Source organism: Scardinius erythrophthalmus (assembly GCF_964197995.2).
Source record: "Scardinius erythrophthalmus genome assembly, chromosome: 9".
In the NCBI taxonomy this organism is placed as follows: Eukaryota; Metazoa; Chordata; class Actinopteri; order Cypriniformes; family Leuciscidae; genus Scardinius; species Scardinius erythrophthalmus.
In genome coordinates, this window is record NC_138229.1 from 31,362,924 (window position 1) to 31,383,126 (window position 20,203).

The window sequence follows — 20,203 nt, forward strand, 5'->3', positions numbered from 1 at the left end:
GCATATGTGTGCATTGTTTAAGTTTTTAATTGTGAAGAAAAAACTCCTGCACAGGCTTAGGGTCCATATTCCAAATTCTCCCTTGCATTATTGTTATCGTTACAGACACACAGCCAGGAGGATAATTTTAAGGGTTTTCCCCCTCTATGTTGACTGGAACTTTTATTCCATGGACAAACGTTTTTCAAATATTAACTAGCATAAACACAGCTTTGTATTTTTTTTCTTCTTCTAAGAATTACACTACTGTTCAGAGGTTTGGGGTCAGTAAGATGTTTTGTAATTAAAAATATATATATAGTTAGGCATTTGGAATGTTACAAAGGATATCTTTTTCGAACAAATGCTGTTCTTTTGAACTTCCTATTCATCGTAGAATCCTGAAAGAAAAAAGTATCATGTTTTCACAAAAAAATAATAAGTAGCTATAAATCCCGATATGTGAGTGGAAAGGTTTATAGATCAGGCTTGTCTGGGCGGCACAAATGTATTTTGTGTTGCATGCATGAATTAAATTATGAAGAAAGATGGATTGAAGAGGCGTTGTAATACTTCTGCATGCTATTTTTTCAATTGCTTTCAAAAAGTAGTAGGGACAATATTGATTTTGGCAAAACTTGCTGGGGACGTACATTAAACATTTGACACTTAAAACTAGAGTAATGGCTGCTGAAAATTCAGCTTTGCCATCAGAGAAAATAAAATAAAATAAAAATAAACAAGTAGCGTAGAAAATAAAATAGAAATTATCTATTTTGAATTGTAATATTATTTCAGAATATTTACTGTATTTTTGGTAACACTCTACTGCACTTCTGCAGCGTTTATTAATGTTAATTTCAACACTTACTAATATATTTTTAGTTGTATTTGTTAACATTAATGCACTGTGAACTAACATAAACAAACAATGAACAACTGTATTTTAATTAACTAATGTTAAATCTAAGATTAACCAATACAGTAACAAATGTGTTGCTCATGGTTAGTTCATGTTAGTTAATTAACTAATGTTAACAAATGAAACCTTATTGTAAAGTGTTACCATATTTTTGTTGAGCCTTGAGCCTTGGTGAGCATAAAAGACCTCTTTTATAAACATAAAAAAAAAAAAAAAAAAAAAAAAATATATATATATATATATATATATATTAGCATCATGTCATTGACCCCTAAAACACAATCCTAAATCTGACATCAGTCTGTATGTACTGAAATGAATCCAGTCAAGACATATACTGACACACCAAAAAGACAATCAATACTGTTTATTTCACACTCCCCCCAAAACCGAACAGCCATTAAATCCATTACTGTCTGAGGAGACCTCAAAAGGAATCAGAAGTGTGAAGTGACAGGTTGCAATCTCTCACGTCCATACCCTACTCTATATTGAAGTTCCCAGGAGAACCTAACCAGAGCGTGAAACTGGTCCCTAACCTTACCCGCATCCCACCTCAATACCAGCAAGTGTTTTACAATACAACATGAACACAATAAGTGCAAAATATAACATTATTTTATGCAAGTACATAGTAGTTATTAAAGACACCTAATATAAAGTGGGATTCATGTTTGACTTTTTTAACTGTTTAACTCTCAGTATCTGATATAACAAGTCCTTCTTTTGAATTCTTCCGCAGTCTTCTGTGAATTTAGACTTTATTAGCGATAATTCGCTGCCTCTCAACCACACCGTCCAATCGCAGGTGTTGTCTGCGAGCGAGGTTGCTCCTAAAATGTGATTCGAAACAAAAGCTTGGCTGCCAACTGTTTCCTGACATGCCGATCTGCTCTATTAAGGCTGATTTATTACTGACATTACACACACACATCTGCTCATGGCCACGCATTCACTCACACTCACGCTATAAGTTGCTCTTCTCTATGCGGTAAATGGCCGCATCTCACCTACCGGAGGTACAAACCTCAGCATGCTGTTAGAGACATCACTATCTGCTTGCTTTTCCGCTTAAGGAATTGATGTAGGATAAAGGATAATCCTCTCCAGCCCTCCTTAGGAATATCTCTTATCTGTGCTATAACACAACAGCATTAGGACTATCATGTGGGGATTACTCTTGAAAGGCAGAACTATCTCAGCATTTCAGTCAGACTGATCAAATGCAATCTAAGCCTCTCCATGAAATAGGGATTTTTGGGCGACTTTTTAGAGAGTAACAGTGAACCTGCTGACTTTGTGAGCGCTCAACTTCAAATGAAACATTCATGAGGGTGTTATGTTATGGTCTGATGACTGTAATGAGTAATATCAACAGCTGATTAATTCCTGCGCTACGAGTGCACAGTGTGCCAGACTCATTAGCACACAGCGAGTGCTCTTCAGAACTCAAATAACCTTGAGAATCCATTGATTTCTTCTGACGGCATCTCACCTTTGGTACCGCGGGGATGTTGACGACAACACAAGGAAGGTTTTTACCTACTCTGCCTCCTGAGAACATTGAGCGACTGAAGTGGCATTTTAGAGAAGGCTACAGATTTTACAGTTATTGCGTATCTAAAGAGGACAAAGAACACATTGGTTTCAGACGTGAAACGATCAAATTAAATCACTGGCATTCCGGGATTCATGTCGGTGCATAAGTTTGTCTCAATCAATTTATCCATGTCTGCCAGTAAGTCCTATAAAAAAAAGATTTTTTCTTTTTTTTTTTTTCTTTTTCAAACAAGGCTCTTAAGCCAATTTATCAACTGACTTTTTAAAGTAAAAACACTTTTGGTTATGGGTCAAGAGAGTGTCCATGATAAAGAAGTTTCACATGGATTAAAAAAATGTATAATTCAATTTAATAAATAAAATGTCATGAGGTGTAACTATCACATTTTTTTGATTAATAAATATCAAGGCTGTCAAGCGTTACTTTTTAAAAAATCTAATTAATTACATGATGTGGCGATTAATTTATCTAATTAATCGCAAATTAATCACACATCAAATCTGGCTGAGAAATTACCCCCAAAAGATAATTTAAAGTCATTATTGTGTTAAATGAGAGAAGCATCAAATAGACATTACAAATTATTTAATAATATGGAAATTGATTAAATGATACTCTAAATAAGAAACTAAAACTGACAGTAGGTGGCGTGAACCCTGAACTAACCTTGCCATAGAAAAAAAATAAAAAAAATAATAGACTTATTGATTAATATTATTTCCTGTTTTATGTTTTTCTGCATGTTTCTGCATGCTAGTTGTACCACGACTTTGAATTGGTGGACAAAAGTTTGTAAAATATTATTAAGCAGTTTAGGAATTAAGCAATAGGAATTTTTTTTTTTTACATAAATTCGTAAACAAATCTAACCTTTTGTAAATTTAAATAACAATTTTCCATCCTATTTGTTAACTCAATTAAAATTATATTAAAATTCACAAAATTGCAATTTCAAAGGTATTCTCAATTTAGTTCTGAATGGTGCACAACCCACAGATATGAGCCACTGCCTGGAACCTCCTGGGTTAATGTACAGTTATGTAATACATTTTACTGTTTTAAGGCTATGTTTAAGCTGTCAGTGTTTGGAATTGACAACCGCATTTACTTACACGTGTGTTTCGAAATGTCCCATTCACACAGCAACTTACAGTAGCCTTTCGAATACTGTCTGTTTTCAAATCTTCATTAACCGACAGCAGCTTTTATAACAGAGCATTTGATGGGAACACAAAACTGATGGGAGACGCTCCAGTGGAGAACAGAGACTGGATCTAAAACCTTCAGCAAGATACTAAAAGCAAAACCACACATGAAAACCAGCAACACAAGGTAGACTGAGCATCTCTCTCGCACTGTATGACGTGACGGATAATAGTTGTCTAGCCCAGTTCTGTTAACACGGTGCAAGTTTTCAGAGAATGCGAGTTCTGAAAATGTATGTGTGTGAGTTAGAATGAGGTTGTCACTCCTGTACATGGTTAACTGGTCTGTGTGTGAATGTAACTGTATTAAGGACTCAAATACAGGACTCTGCTGCTGTGTGAACGTGGCCAAAGATGCTTAATGTTTAGAATCCGCGCCAGATTTATTACCTCCTCCATACGCATACGCACAGTGCATCACAAACATGTCGCCGACTACATGAGGCGGTTACAAAACTCTCACCTGTCTTTGCCTGTCTCCTTTTTGAAAACCGTGTCGCAGTAATTCATACGCTCTTCTGTGGTGACGTAGATGCGAGCCTGTGGGTAGTTTTCCACCGCTTGCCGCAGCATGTTGTACACGATGCCCTTGCCATCCTGCCTCATGTTGCGCAAGGGTCCCCAGACCACATAGACGGTCTCGTTCCCCTGGCCGAAGAAGTGCTGGGGCTTCTGGATTAGCAGAGGAACACTAGTGTGAGACACCACTCTCAGGTCCGTCCTGCGGCCCACGTCCCTCTCAAAGCCCCGGCTGGGTGCGTTGTTCATTCTCCATATGCAGGAGGACTGGTCGATCTCAGTCCCTGCCTCACGCCCCAACATCTGGCCAGAGCTGGACACTATACTGCAAACCTCACAGTGCAGCTTCAACGGCTAAAGGAAAAGAAGAGAAATGGGGTTAATTAGCCTTAGAGGATCATTTAAATCATGCATTGCAAGCTTTCATACTCTATTTTACTAAATAATACAAAATAATTATATATCAATATATATATAATTTTGTGAAAACCTTGATTCTTTTTCTAAGATTTCACACAAGTGATCACGGATCCTCGGCATATTTTTCCTGGTGTTTTTAAGAGTCAGTAGAAAGGTCTCTTTAGTGTCCTAAGTTACAGCTGTGACCTTAACTGTCTACCGCCTGTAAACTGTTAGTGTCTTAAGGACTGTTCCAAAGGTGCATGTGCAATAAATGTTTATGGTTCATTGAACAAGCATGAAAAACTTGTTTAAACCCTTTACAATAAATATCTGTAAGGCTTATTTGAATTTTACAAAATTATCTTTACAGTCTCTTGAAAAAGAGACGTTACTTTTTTTTTGCTGACCTTACATATGCATTAAATTGATCAAAACTTACAGTAAAGTTATTTTTAAACTTACAGAAAAAGAGAAGTTAAGTTTTTTGCTGAGCTTATTAAATTGATCAAAACTTACAGTAAAGTTATTTTTAAACTTACAGTATCTTGAAAAAGAGAAGTTACTTTTTTTTGCTGAGCTTACATATGCATTAAATTGATCAAAACTTACAGTAAAGTTATTTTTAAACTTACAGTATCTTGAAAAAGAGAAGTTAAGTTTTTTTGCTGAGCTCATTAAATTGATCAAAACTTACAGTAAAGTTATTTTTAAACTTACAGTATCTTGAAAAAGAAAAGTTACTTTTTTGCTGAGCTTACATATGCATTAAATTGATCAAAGCTTACAGTAAAGTTATTTTTAAACTTACAGTATCTTGAAAAAGAGAAGTTAAGTTTTTTGCTGAGCTTATTAAAATGATCAAAACTTACAGTAAAGTTATTTTTAAACTTACAGTATCTTGAAAAAGAAAAGTTACTTTTTTTGCTGAGCTTACATATGCATTAAATTGATCAAAACTTACAGTAAAGTTATTTTTAAACTTACAGAAAAAGAGAAGTTAAGTTTTTTTGCTGAGCTTATTAAATTGATCAAAACTTACAGTAAAGTTATTTTTAAACTTACAGTATCTTGAAAAAGAGAAGTTACTTTTTTTGCTGAGCTTATTATGCATTAAATTGATCAAAACTTACAGTAAAGTTATTTTTAAACTTACAGTATCTTGAAAAAGAGAAGTTACTTTTTTTGCTGAGCTTACATTTGCATTAAATTGATCAAAACTTACAGTAAAGTTATTTTTAAACTTACAGTATCTTGAAAAAGAGAAGTTAAGTTTTTTGCTGAGCCTATTAAATTGATCAAAACCTACAGTAAAGTTATTTTTAAACTTACAGTATCTTGAAAAAGAAAAGTTACTTTTTTTGCTGAGCTTACATATGCATTAAATTGATCAAAACTTACAGTAAAGTTATTTTTAAACTTACAGTATCTTGAAAAAGAGAAGTTAAGTTTTTTGCTGAGCTTATTAAATTGATCAAAACCTACAGTAAAGTTATTTTTAAACTTACAGTATCTTGAAAAAGAAAAGTTACTTTTTTTGCTGAGCTTACATATGCATTAAATTGATCAAAACTTACAGTAGTTATTTTTAAACTTACAGTATCTTGAAAAAGAGAAGTTAAGTTTTTTTGCTGAGCTTATTAAAATGATCAAAACTTACAGTAAAGTTATTTTTAAACTTACAGTATCTTGAAAAAGAAAAGTTAAGTTTTTGCTGAGCTTATTAAATTGATCAAAACCTACAGTAAAGTTATTTTTAAACTTACAGTATCTTGAAAAAGAAAATTTACTTTTTTTGCTGAGCTTACATATGCATTAAATTGATCAAAACTTACAGTAGTTATTTTTAAACTTACAGTATCTTGAAAAAGAGAAGTTAAGTTTTTTTGCTGAGCTTATTAAAATGATCAAAACTTACAGTAAAGTTATTTTTAAACTTACAGTATCTTGAAAAAGAAAAGTTACTTTTTTTGCTGAGCTTACATATGCATTAAATTGATCAAGACTTACAGTAAAGTTATTTTTAAACTTACAGTATCTTGAAAAAGAGAAGTTAAGTTTTTTTGCTGAGTTTATTAAATTGATCAAAACTTACAGTAAAGTTATTTTTAAACTTACAGTATCTTGAAAAAGAGAAGTTACTTTTTTTTGCTGAGCTTACATATGCATTAAATTGATCAAAACTTACAGTAAAGTTATTTTTAAACTTACAGTATCTTGAAAAAGAAAAGTTACTTTATTGCTGAGCTTACATATGCATTAAATTGATCAAAACTTACAGTAAAGTTATTTTTAAACTTACAGTATCTTGAAAAAGAGAAGTGAATTTTTTTGCTGAGCTTATTAAATTGATCAAAACTTACAGTAAAGTTATTTTTAAACTTAAAGTATCTTGAAAAAGAGAAGTTACTTTTTTTGCTGAGCTTACATATGCATTAAATTGAACAAAACTTACAGTTGGGGATATTTTGGGGATATTTTATTTTATTTTATCAATCAATAAATTCCACTAGAAACAAACCTTGTTGTATTATTTTAATTTAATACTGTGAAGCTGCTTTGATACAATCTGTATTGTGAAAAGCGCTATACAAATATACTTAAAGTTATTTTTAAACTTACAGTATCTTGAAAAAGAGAAGTTACGTTTTTTTGCTAAGCTTATTAAATTGATCAAAACTTACAGTTGTTATTTTTAAACTTACAGTATCTTGAAAAAGACACGTTACTTTTTTTACTAAGCTTATTTAATTGATCAAAACTTACAGTAAAGTTATTTTTAAACTTACAGTATCTTGAAAGACACATTACTTTTTTTTGCCAAGCTTACACATTAAATTGATCAAAACATACAGTAAAGTTATTTTTTAAACTTACAGTATCTTGAAAAAGAGACGTTACTTTTTTGTTACTAAGCTTACATATCGTAAGCCTCATAACTTAATTGCCTAAGTCATTTTTTAATTAATTATTTCTTAGACAATTATGCTATGAGACTAACGATATGTGATTTTTAAATATCCTTTTATATTCGGCCTCACTTAAAGGTGCAGTGTGTGATTTTGCGGCATCTAGTGGTGAGGTTACGAATTGCAACCAACAGAAGTTACGGTGGCCGACAGGAAAAGACGTCGTCGTCTGAGACAGCAGAGAGTAGCCAGTTAAACAATGAGGTTTCTTTACGAAGATAAATTAATAAATTATGTTTACTTAATTATTCAGTAAAACGATATGTTATTGCGAATATTATTGTTATTTGTTCATCATTGTGTCAATGTTATATTCGCTGACTTTAGCTAGCTTCTTTGTAAAAAGAACAACATAGTGATGAAACACGCTCTGTAGTAGTTTGTTCGTTTGGGCTATACTGTAGAAACATGATAGCGCAAAATGGCTAATTTCAATGTAAGGGGACCCATGGTGTATGCACATACTGTAGAAACGGCTCATTCTAAGGTAATAAAAACATAACAGTTCATTATGTAAGGTCTTTATACGCTTTATAGGGTCTATATATATATATATATATATATATATATATATATTATGCATGTTTTGTTAGAAAATAGTTTGACAAACATATAAAAAAAAATCCATGCCACTATAAGGCTTTAAAAAAAAGAATAAAGTACAAAAGGCTTTTTTCAGCAATAATGAGATATACCTTCCCATTGAATTGTTCACCTAAATCTCGGTCTTACAACCAAATCTATTGAGTGGCTCTGTGGGTACATGACGTTGAGGTGATGCTGTGTGCTTTAAAGTGCAGCCAAGTGTGGCATTATTGTGAATGTTGCTGCTATATTCGGTTCTTGTTAGTGTCATGCATACCACTGGATGACCATCCATTTTATGGTGGAAAGATCCACCACTTTTTTTTTTTGTTGAGAATCCACTTTTATGGCTCTCATATAGTCAGGTGGTCCATGGTACATTTCTGAATTTTGTGAACAAAAATCTTTCTGGAAAAACACGGAACGATTCCACTGAAGGCAAGTTTGATGAGAACCCATATGCAGTTTATTTACAAAAATGTGAACAAATACAAAAATAAACAAAGACGTGACTTTACGATAAACATGAACAAAACATGAACTTAAACACACCAACAGCAGTAACAGGGAACAAAGCTAGACAAAAGAACAATGGGAACATGACATTGACTAATGACTTTAGACACATCTGAAAGTAATCAACCAATGAACCAATAACAAAACAGAACAGAACAGAGAATCTAATGAACCAAACAACTAATGAGGACATGACACATGAAACAAGGAGGCACATGACAGGATCTTTTTTTTTTTTTTGCATATTACAGGATCACATAAGGAGTAAGGGAAACACATGACAAAAACAGGAACATGACAATAGGAAAACTTCAAAACAAAAGACATGAAAACATGGACAATATTAAACAAAACCACAACCAATCGTGATACATGATATGATGGAGCACTGGAGTGACCATCTATGAAGCAGCATACTGGACGAAAGTACAGAAAACAGCATGTGAGGGAAAAAAGTCTCAATCTGCATGAGATTAAATGAAAATTCACAATTAAAACATTTACATATTCGTACAAATTACATTTTAGATCTGATTTGATTAAAGTGGTACTTAGCCTGAATTGAGAACCACAGTAAAAGATAACATCTGCGTAGTCTGCTTAAATATACTAAAAATGAGAGTATACAGAGTGTGAAATGCATAATACAATAGGTGTGTTCGACTTCGACTTTGACTGCGGCTGGATGTAACCGATTAGTGAGAGTTGACGTTTGCAGTCGGTGAAGAGCTGAAAACGGAGACGTGAAGTCGGACACTTTCTGCTTCCCGTAGTGACGCTCGCGCTTTGTTTGCATACTTTACCACAGCTGAAGTGAAATCAATGCAATATTTGTCAAATTCAAAGACTTTTCAGAGACGTTTTCATTCAATACTTTCAGAGGTGTAAAGTCCAGGTTCAGAAAGTAAAAGTCCTCCTCAGTATTTTGTTCCAATCTCCTGGATTTGCTAATAATTAGCACAGTTTTTCAGTCAGGAGACTAATTAGTGAAATGGGTGGAATAAATATAAGGCAGGACTTTTACTTTCTGACCCCTGGACTTTACACCTCTGAATACTTTAAGTACTGCTTAATACAGCATGTTTTTGTACAAGAATAAAGTTTAACATAAGCCTATACTATTTAAATACCAATGAAGTGGGGTCTACGTTGTTTTATCAGTTTCATTATGATGATATAGCATTGCGACATGAAAAGAGATTTTACTGTTATAAAAAAAAACATATTTGTAAGCATTAGTGGAACTGAAGGTGTCAGAATAAACATGAAACACACATGATCGTTGTCATGCGGTGGATTCGGCCAATAGTCGAACAGTTGTGTCGTCATTAGAGCTTGTGAGCCGCTCTTGAGAAGTTGCGCTGGCTGAGTCAGCCGACTGCTCTTGAATCGCTCTTGCGGTACTTTGATGCCATACGTCACAGTGACATGGTGTCAGCGTCGTCTCAAGTCAAACAAAATGTTTAACCGGCTTGCACCGCATCAAGTCAGACGCTGATCGGTCTGCACAGAGCTGCAAGTCAAACAAGCCTTTTGACAGAAGCCTTAAACATTTACCCCTTCTAACCAGCAGTGTAATGACTAATCATCAACACCATGGCATTAAATCTATCACCCTGGTCTTTCTATTTATCCACCTAGAATACCAAAGGGATGCTGAGTGCCATGAGATTGCCCTAACAAATTAGAGCATGTTTGCCCTGCTTGGCTGATCTGCAAATCTGAAAACAATTTACTATTGCTCAAGACAGGATAATGGTGGCAGGGGCCGATCAATAACGTATGGCTGACCAGCAGATCAGTAACAATTAGGAAGTAATTTGAGTTACGCCTCCTTAAATGTAACATTACTCACATTATTCTATTGGGAACAAAGAACTGATAAGACAAACACTGAATCACAGTGACAGTGAAAAAAACAGCAGTAAGCCTTCAGACACACTTAGTGCTTGGCAAATGATAGACATTTGGCTTCCAAAAATGGAAATGAGATTATGTGTATCATCAGACCAAAGAAATGTATGGAAATTAAAGTAAAGAAGATTCACAAGTCGATTTTCTAAAGCCCCTTTCATACAGCGTGTTGATCCCGGAAAATTGGCATAAGATTTCCAGAGTGCCTTCTGTGTGAACACAAACACGTCCCGGAATTGAGTCCGGCATCGATCCCGGGATGGGGTACTAGTAACATTGCGGAGACCAGTCCCAGAACGCGCCGTGTGAACAAAAGGCAGGATCAATGCCGCAAAGGGCTGTGGCGTGGTGATGACGCTGAAGCTGAGATCTTTCACCAGCTTAGTGAAATGGTACGTGATGCACTAATTTATGATCGAATCAGAAAAGAATATGCACAAGCATAAGCCGCTGCAGAGACATTACACATCACATTAATGTCAAATGTCTTTACGGAATCTTTACGGGATGTGTGTACGTACAGATTCCGGAATATCACTGGCAGTGTGAATGAACCAAAATCAAACGATGCCTGGACAAATCCCGGGACACATTATCAGTGTATTTTCCGGAATCTCTGTATGAAAGGGGCTTAATTTACCTCAAATATAAAATAAATACTTGTATTAAGTATTTAAATAAAGCGAGTACAGAATATATTGGCTAAAGCCATACTGCACTGACTAATATAATAATTAAGTAAATTAAAGTAAAATAAAATACTGCCAAACCTGTTTTCCTGCATCACTATATACAGTAGGTATTAGAGCATGACCCCTATTTAGAAAAGCCAGTCATGTTCAAGAACACTTCAGTTCTGTGGGGTAGAAAGATGACCGGAGCTAACTTGAGTCGTGCCTCATGAGAAAGCCAAGGTTTATCGTAGGACTGTCTAAATCACGTCAAATAACCACTGGGGTACCTCAGGGTTCAGTGCACAGCCCCCTTTCTCTTTTCAACACAATTTCACTATGCCCAAACAATTTTGTTTTTCTGATCTCTGTTTTGATTCCCACCTCGTGTCTTTTATTTTGAAAGTTATTGTCTCTCTTGTCTATGGTGGCTCAGTGGAGAGAACTGTTGCCTCACAGCAAGAAGGTCAGCTCACTCAGTTTGTTTGAGTCCAACTGAGAAAGCTGTGTGGAGTTTGCATGTTCTCCCTGTATCCATGTGGGTTTCCTCCAGGTGCTCTGGTTTCCCAAAATTTCAAAGACATGCAGGTTAGGATTGGATTGGTTGCTGCATAAGTTTACACTCAGTGCTGGCTTGCATTAGGAAGCATATCACACAACACTGAAGTCTGATTAAACCCACCAGTCTTCATCATTACAGAAAACTCAAGGACAGCTATGATGCAGCCAAAACTTTATCTTAAACATTAATAAATAAACATTAATATTCTAGTGTTCCTTACAAAAATAAGCAAGAAGTCAAGAAGGTTTTTAACACTCAAGTGTATCATAGCGTTTTGCTAAAAAATATTTGAGCACTTCAAATGAACTCAGATTCAAACTAAACTAATAATATGCCCCCTCTGTTCCAAGACAGGCTCTCTTGAGCACATCTTGAGCAGCTGCTCCTGGGCCCTGAGCGATGGCCGTTATCGCTGAAGGCACGATCAAGTCCTCAAGACCATAGCTGAGGCAATCAGTAAGGGGATCATGAGAGCAGATGCACCAACACTACAGCCAGGGTGATTGCATTCATGAAGGAGGGAGAGTAGCCATGCATGAGGAAAAAACAACCCTGTTGGCTTACTCTACACAGCACGAGAAGGGTGATGACAGTGGACCTGGATAGGCAGCTGAAAATTCCAGCACACATCCCCCAGACCAGGATGATGTCTGGTCTATGAAACAGTTTATCCTACTGGAGCCAACTGTGCCTTTGGAGGAGAGAATGGAAGAGGCGCAGGAGAGAAAGAAGGAGAACTATGAGGGACTTCTGCATGGAGGCCTGCCGCTGTAATGGGTGGAAAACCAGGTGCATGCCGGTGGAGGTGGATTGCCGAGGATTTGCAGGTTATTCCCTCAACAAGTCTTTTGGACTGCTGGGAATAACTGGTGCAAACAGGAGAAGAGCCATCAGCAACAGCATGGAGGCTTAGGAGTGGGCATCAAGATGGCTATGGTTGAAAAGGGGTAACGCGGGGGACCGCAAAATGCCACTTGGAGACAGAGGTTTGATCAACCTCGGTCAGGTCGCCTGAAGTGTCTGTTGAAAGACCCGAAACACTCAATGACGCCACGAAACAACACTGATGATGTGTTTGTGCATCAGAGGTTGTATGATTAACTGAAAAAACTAAGGGCCCTATAATACACTTGGAGCAATGCAGCGCCAGGCGCGACGCAAGTGTTTTTTGCTTGTTTCAGCTAGTTTCATGTTGTTTAAATAGCAAATGCATTTGTGCCCATTTGTGCGCCCATGCGCTGGTCTGAAAACGAGGTGCGTTGCTATTGTATATATATTTTTTTGTTATTTAAAGGGCGCATTAGTAATGTAAGTATGATTAAAATGTAAAAGATTATTATTGTGTACATAAAAATATAGTGGAATCCAGCCTGTCACGTAGATGGTCTGCTTGCGCTTTAACATCGTGCACAAGCAGATCTGTTTCCTCGCTAGAGAAGCGTTTAGTTTTACCGCTTGCAAATTCCACCATTTAAATAGCGAATCCGCCATGGTGCGAGCACAACTGGCTTTTAAAGGGAATGGGAGATTAGACTCTGATTGGTTTATTGCACGTTACACCCAAAACACACCATTACTCATTAAGAGAATAGGGACAACCTTTTTAGACCGTCGTTAAACTAGCAAAAGTGTCACAAAGCAATTTTTTTGTGTAAATTCAATGTGAATTAAAAATGTGCATCTCAATTCAGTTTAAAACCTTGAATTGAAAATGAATTAAAAAACACACACACATTGTAAACCTAATCCAAGTTGCCACATTAAATCCTTTTTGGACTCTCTCCAATAGTTACCAGTCAGCCTGCATCAAATTCAAGGGTCTTTTATTCAGTAGCACGCCTGGAACACAACCAGCACAAAATCATTTTGGGGAGATTGAGGAACATTTCAGTGCAGCCATAGACTCTCACTTGTTCTTCTAAACCCAGTCTGTCTCAACCTGCTGCTGGACTCACAACTTGCACTGATGTGCACATATTAATTGGTTGGTTGGAGCAGGAACACACTGTCACATCATAGTTAGTAGTCATTAAACCGTTCTGGAGCATCTGGACTGTGCCTAGATTTCATTTGCCAATCTGGGCAGAATAACAAATAATATATGCGCACATGGAAAAAACACACAGGAGTGTGATTTGTTGTATAACAGATGAATGAATATGCACTGCTATTCAACATCATATTTTCATCTACAATGGGAAGTCTTGTGCAGCAATATACAGTATATTAAGCAATAGGTTAGCATGTAAAATATAAGCTTACTTAATGTGCACCTCATAAAATATTATGGTAAAAATATCAACAGCAAAGGAGATTATGCACGTTACACAAGCTTGTTTTGACAGTTACAATAAAACATGTTGATAAGTGAATAGCATAGTTTATGTGTAATGTTTATGCTATCACTTCATTGTTTTGTTTTATGACTAGGCTTCATGCATTAGCACTTTTGATCTAAAGCCTCATGCAGAGTTCAGCACCTCTGGATATGTTAAACCAGACTGAAAACAAGGTCATAACAAAAAGAGAGAGAGAGAGAGACCACATGCAAATAGCAATGACTAAGTAAGTGTGTTACTGTTACGAACTGCTCTGAGACACGAAGATTGAGATCCAAATGCAGTATTCATTGAACAGGGTAATCCAAAGATGTAATCCAAAATACAGGCAAGGTCAAACGCAGACAGGCAGTCCATACAAACAAACACAACAAAGCAGGGAACACGGGCAAAAGAGTAATCCATGGAACAGGCAAGAAATCCAAAAACCAAGAGACATGAAACCAGGGAGAATGCTCAGAATTGCAGTGTAACACTAAACAAGACTTTGCAGATAATGAATGAGAAAACCAGGCTTAATGAGACACAGGTGAATGTGATAATGGATGAAGAGTCCGGGCAGTGAGTTATGGGAAATGTAGTTTGTGAGGGAATGACAATAGTCTGATGGTGACCGTTACAGTTAAAAAGCAGACTGTAACGCAGTTAGATGTTGTGGAAAGAATGAGGCGGGAACCGACGAACGTTCAACACACAATTTAATAATAAAATAAACAAATACAAAACGAAAGTAAAAGACAGCAGCCCCTAACGGACGACTGCTGTCACATATAATAAAACATAAAACACAACACAAGTCCAGGCCTGTTCCTCTCTCGATCTTCACTGTCGTCGCTCCTCCTTTATGCTTCCGCTCCTCCGTGAGAGATACGAGAGGAGTCGCTCATTATCAATCATACCACCGGCCTCACGCCGTTCTCTCACGGCCCTCGGCCTCGTCCTACTCGCCACACAGACCAGAGCTTTTATCATAAAAATAGTCCAACTGATTAAAGACATTTGCATATTTGTCCTAGATTTCTCAGTTGGGTAACGGTGTTGGGTAGTTTATTTTAGTTTATTAATATGCAATAAAAGCAGTGTTAATTAATGCACGTAAAATTTACTTTGTTTTTTAGACTGCCACTTTGTTTTGATTGGTTTAGGGAATATGTCCCTCTTTGCATTTTTTTTTAAATCAAAACATTACAGAAATCTTCTTGTGCAGGATTTCATGGGAGATTTAAGTAACAAGATTAAATTACCTAAATCTACCCAATCTTAATCCAATCTACCCAACATTGCTGGAAGACAAACAAATGCAAACAAATGGTTTGCATTGTGGGATCCTCAATTAGGGATGGATACACAAACACATACATTTTACTAAGAGACTGAATAATGGGCTTAAAAATATGCACACGTGTCAAGCCTGGAACCCTATTTGAATCAAATATATTCATTTAATTTTGTTCGGAAGAAATGGCACGTGCTACTGTAATTACTGCAATATTCAATGCACACTGCTTATACAATGCTGATAGACAAATGAGAAAGAGACAGAAGGGGAGAGAGAGAGAAATAATTCATTTTCCATTTGGTATTCAAGAGATGGAATACAATACTTCAGACCACTGCAAGCCTTGATAAACTCTTCAAGTTTTTTTGTATGTGTGTGGCATTTTAAGCACAGAATTAACGTTGTCTCCCCCACTCAGTAGCCTAATTCCAGTAAACATAATAAAACCAAAAACTAGTCCGGATTCACCTGTCAAAACAAACACAGTCTCTGTGACAAGATGCAGAAGAGATGATGCATAAATTACTCTGGCTACAGGACTGCTGGATAACCTTTATTTCCAATAAAGACTAAAAAGCATAAACAATATTTGCCAAAACTAAAAGGCATAAACAAGTGAAAATAAAGATAAACTATGATAAATTGGCAATTACTAGCTAAGAAAATTACTTTTGCTAATATAGTTCAGTTGGTTTATATGGTGAGGCATCAATTTAGTTTTCACTGCTTGGAAAGGCATATTTATTTTCAAAATGTAATTCCACTTTCCACTTTCCTTTAGAAGGCTTAATACATTTAATATCCATGTTTAATTAGTAAACATCTTGTTTAGAGTAAAAATGTGCATATTTTCTCAGCAATATTCTGACGGAATTGTGTAAAAATGTTAAGCAAATGAATCTTTAATGAGAGAACTGCTGAAGACAAATGCTTATGTCAATTTGAGATCAAATGTTTGCTTCAGTTAACAAAAGCATATTGATCTTATGACTGCTTGACTGCTGAATCAGATCGTCATCATTAATTTAAGGGGTATCCTTATTTTATTGGGTTTTACTCTTTTTTTTCATTCTTTAAACTTTATAGGATCTGCCGCTGATTCTAGTAATCTCACATGTTCTTAAATCTTACATGAATAGAGTATTATACATACATCCTTGAAGAAAGGGCTTCAAAATAAGCATTAAAGACAATATGAAATATAGCATAAAGTCATACTAAGTGATAACGTACAACTATAATAATAAATCTTACGGGATTACATCTAACCCTGAAATTCATCAAGATGCTTCAGAACTATTCTATAAATTATTCATAAAGAAAATTACATATCTATTTGTGCCAAACAGGGGCCTCCATGGGATTCTGTTCCACCACTTCATTATAGGCAAAAAAAGTGATCTTGATATGCATATGTGATGGTAATATTTTGCACAAAATGTTGGATAAAATGTCCTCTGCCGGCAGAACCCCGTTTTTAAAATTATAGCACTATGTCCTTGGCATGGCTATCAGCCCTAAACATCGTTCATTGTTAAAGGGCAAGTCGCATATTTCTGTCAAAATAAATGTCAGTGGAGGCACATTTATTGTCTCTGATAAGATTAAGTCATGTATAGGAACGTAATCCTGTGCTGATAATATACACTAATGACATACTCAATCAAACACCCTGGGTTTCCTGCAAACAAGGACAAAAATAGAATAGAAAGGGACAAAAAAGAATAGTTACCAAAAACAGGCTCAACCCAGATAATAGACTAACACTACTTTCCAAATGAAATGCATGATGCCAACGTACGGGACTACAAAGGGAGAATAATCATTGCTGATCCCAAACCACTTCAAAGGGCACTTTGATATGAATGCTTTCATAGGTTTCAACTGATGGACACCTTGAGAAACTCTCTGCCTGCATCACTATGCTGTAAATCCCTTTGTATTTCTAATAAAGAAGATTTCTAATATACACTTTATTTTGGTCACGATTATGTTTAGTTCTGTGGACTCTTATTTTGATATCCTGTTCTGTTTTCCTTAGTTCCTGTTTCCTTGCACTGTTTAGTTTCAGTTTCTTTGGTTTCTGATTGTGTCCCTATGGTTACTTATAAATATCGTTTTTTAGTTCCTTGTTATTTCCTACATATATACTCCCTGTTAAATTTTGTCCTCTATTGGTTATTGTCTTATGTAATGTGCTGTGTTACTTCTGTGTTCATCATTAAAGTCTAGTACGTGTGTTTCTTATCCTCCCCAAAACTTTACAATTTTAAGGACGGTGTTACGGTAACACTTTATTTTCGAGTGTCCTTTTTTTAAAGTGTCCGTATTGCAATGTAATTATAGTTTTAAGTACTGAGTAATATTAATAATTAACTACATGTACTTACTATAGAGTTAGGGTAGGATTAGGATTTGGTTGAGGTACTTATAGGGTTAAGGTTAGGGTGTGGTTTATTTTCACAACTGGTGTTACAGTTGCCCTTGACAGATTAAAGGGGTGATGTACTGAGAAATCAAATTTTCCTTGATCTTTTGACATATAAGAGGTCACTATACTATAAAAAATATCCAGTAACTTTCAGAACTCAAAACTTCCTTGTAAGTCCAACAACAGCTTTTATTGAAAACAATTCATTTCGGATTTTGTCTCAGTGTGACGTCATAGTGCACCAAAAGACCGCCTCTGCAGAAGATCAACGCCCACTTCTGCATCATTGCCTCTTTAGCCATGCCCACTGATTCACGCATGGCGGCGGCCACGGCGGTGCCTGCATAGCAAGAGTTCCAGGGATCCCCAACTGAGCCGGACGAGCCAGAGCCGAGGCGACAAAACAGGTCTGGAGGGCCAAGGCGGATCTGCAGGCTCATGGGACCGAGGCGGAGAAGGGGCTCTGGAAGCCCGTGGCATAACCAGTGCGAGGGAGGAAGACTGAGGAGCAGGAGGGAAGACGGAGCCTGGTGGAGCAGAAGGGATGCAGGGCAGAGGCGCAGCCGGCAGCACGGAGTCCCGAGGTGGAACCAGGGTGACGGCTGACCAATGCGAGGAAGGAAGGAGGAGTGAGCCTGGTGGAGCTATAGGGCTGACAAGACCCGGCGGAGGTGAGGGCACAATGAGCCGAAGAGAAGCTGCAGGGTCCGAGGACCAAGGTGGAGTCAGAGGTTCAGGGGACTGAGGCGAGGACAGGGGATCCACTGACAAGGGCGATGCTGAGGCCTGGAGTCCCGGAGGCGGCTCCACAGCAACACTGGCGGGTAGCTGTGGATGGGCAGCAGGGTCGACAGGGCTCAGTAGAGGCAAAACAGTAGAGCATAAAGACACCAACAGCGGAGGTGGGAGAGGGAGGCTGGGTGGGATCAGCGATAAGGGCCTTGAGCTGGGCAGGACCAGCGGCGAGGAGGGCTTAGAGCTGGGCAGGACCAGCGGCGAAGAGGGCTATGAGCTGGGCGGAACCAGCTGCGAAGAGGGCTTTGAGCTGGACGGAACCAGCGGCGAGGAGGGCTTTGAGCTGGACGGGACCAGCGGCGAAGAGGGCTTTGAGCTGGACGGAACCAGCGGCGAAGAGGGCTTTGAGCTGGATGGAACCAGCGGCGAAGAGGGCTTTGAGCTGGGCGGAACCAGCTGCGAAGAGGGCTTTGAGCTGGGCGGAACCAGCGGCGAAGAGGGCTTTGAGCTGGGCGGAACCAGTGGTGAAGAGGGCTTTGAGCTGGACGGAACCAGTGGTGAAGAGGGCTTTGAACTGGACGGGACCAGCGGCGAAGAGGGCTTTGAGCTGGGCGGAACCAGTGGTGAAGAGGGCTTTGAGCTGGACGGAACCAGCGGCGAAGAGGGCTTTGAGCTGGATGGAACCAGTGGTGAAGAGGGCTTTGAGCTGGACGGAACCAGTGGTGAAGAGGGCTTTGAACTGGACGGGACCAGCGGCGAAGAGGGCTTTGAGCTGGGCGGAACCAGTGGTGAAGAGGGCTTTGAGCTGGACGGAACCAGCGGCGAAGAGGGCTTTGAGCTGGATGGAACCAGCGGCGAAGAGGGCTTTGAGCTGGGCGGAACCAGCGGCGAAGAGGGCTTTGAGCTGGATGGAACCAGCGGCGAAGAGGGCTTTGAGCTGGGCGGAACCAGCTGCGAAGAGGGCTTTGAGCTGGGCGGAACCAGCGGCGAAGAGGGCTTTGAGCTGGATGGAACCAGCGGCGAAGAGGGCTTTGAGCTGGATGGAACCAGTGGTGAGGAGGGCTTTGAGCTGGACGGAACCAGTGGTGAAGAGGTCTTTGAGCTGGACGGGACCAGCGGCGAAGAGGGCTTTGAGCTGGGCGGAACCAGTGGTCAAGAGGGCTTTGAGCTGGACGGAACCAGCGGCGAAGGGAGCTTCAAGCTCGGCGGGATAAAAGAAAACAAAAGCTCTGCGGGCATGGCGCTGTCAGTCTCTAGCTCGGCGGGCATGACGCTCACTGTCACAGGCGCGGTGGGCATGACGCTCACAGTCTCAGGGGCGGCAGGCATGACGCATACTGCCTTGAGCTCGGCAGATATAGCGTGAAGTGCAGGCTCGGCTGGACTAGCGTTAAGTGCAGGCTCGGCTGGACTGGCGTGAAGTGCAGGGTCACTAGTGTTGGCGACTGGCTCTGGATCAGCTGTGCAGGCGGCTGACTCTGGATCAACTGGGCCGATGAGAGGAGGGAGATCGGAGAAGTCACCCTCCTTGAGTTGCGTTTTGGACCCGAACTGAAATGCCGGCTCGGCTGGACACAATCGGATGATGAACGGGGCTGCGTAGAATAATGAAAGCTG

General features: G+C 38.4%; 1 protein-coding gene across 2 annotated transcripts in view; it reads right to left on the reverse strand.

The window, feature by feature from the left end:
* st6galnac3 (ST6 (alpha-N-acetyl-neuraminyl-2,3-beta-galactosyl-1,3)-N-acetylgalactosaminide alpha-2,6-sialyltransferase 3) overlaps positions 1-20,203 on the reverse strand; it is a 100,636-nt gene that overhangs the window by 36,855 nt on the left and 43,578 nt on the right. For both annotated transcript variants that reach the window (XM_081373406.1, XM_081373407.1), the window contains exon 3: positions 4,131-4,540. In XM_081373406.1, the coding sequence (XP_081229532.1) occupies positions 4,131-4,540 (410 nt within the window). The remainder of the gene's footprint in view (positions 1-4,130; positions 4,541-20,203) is intronic.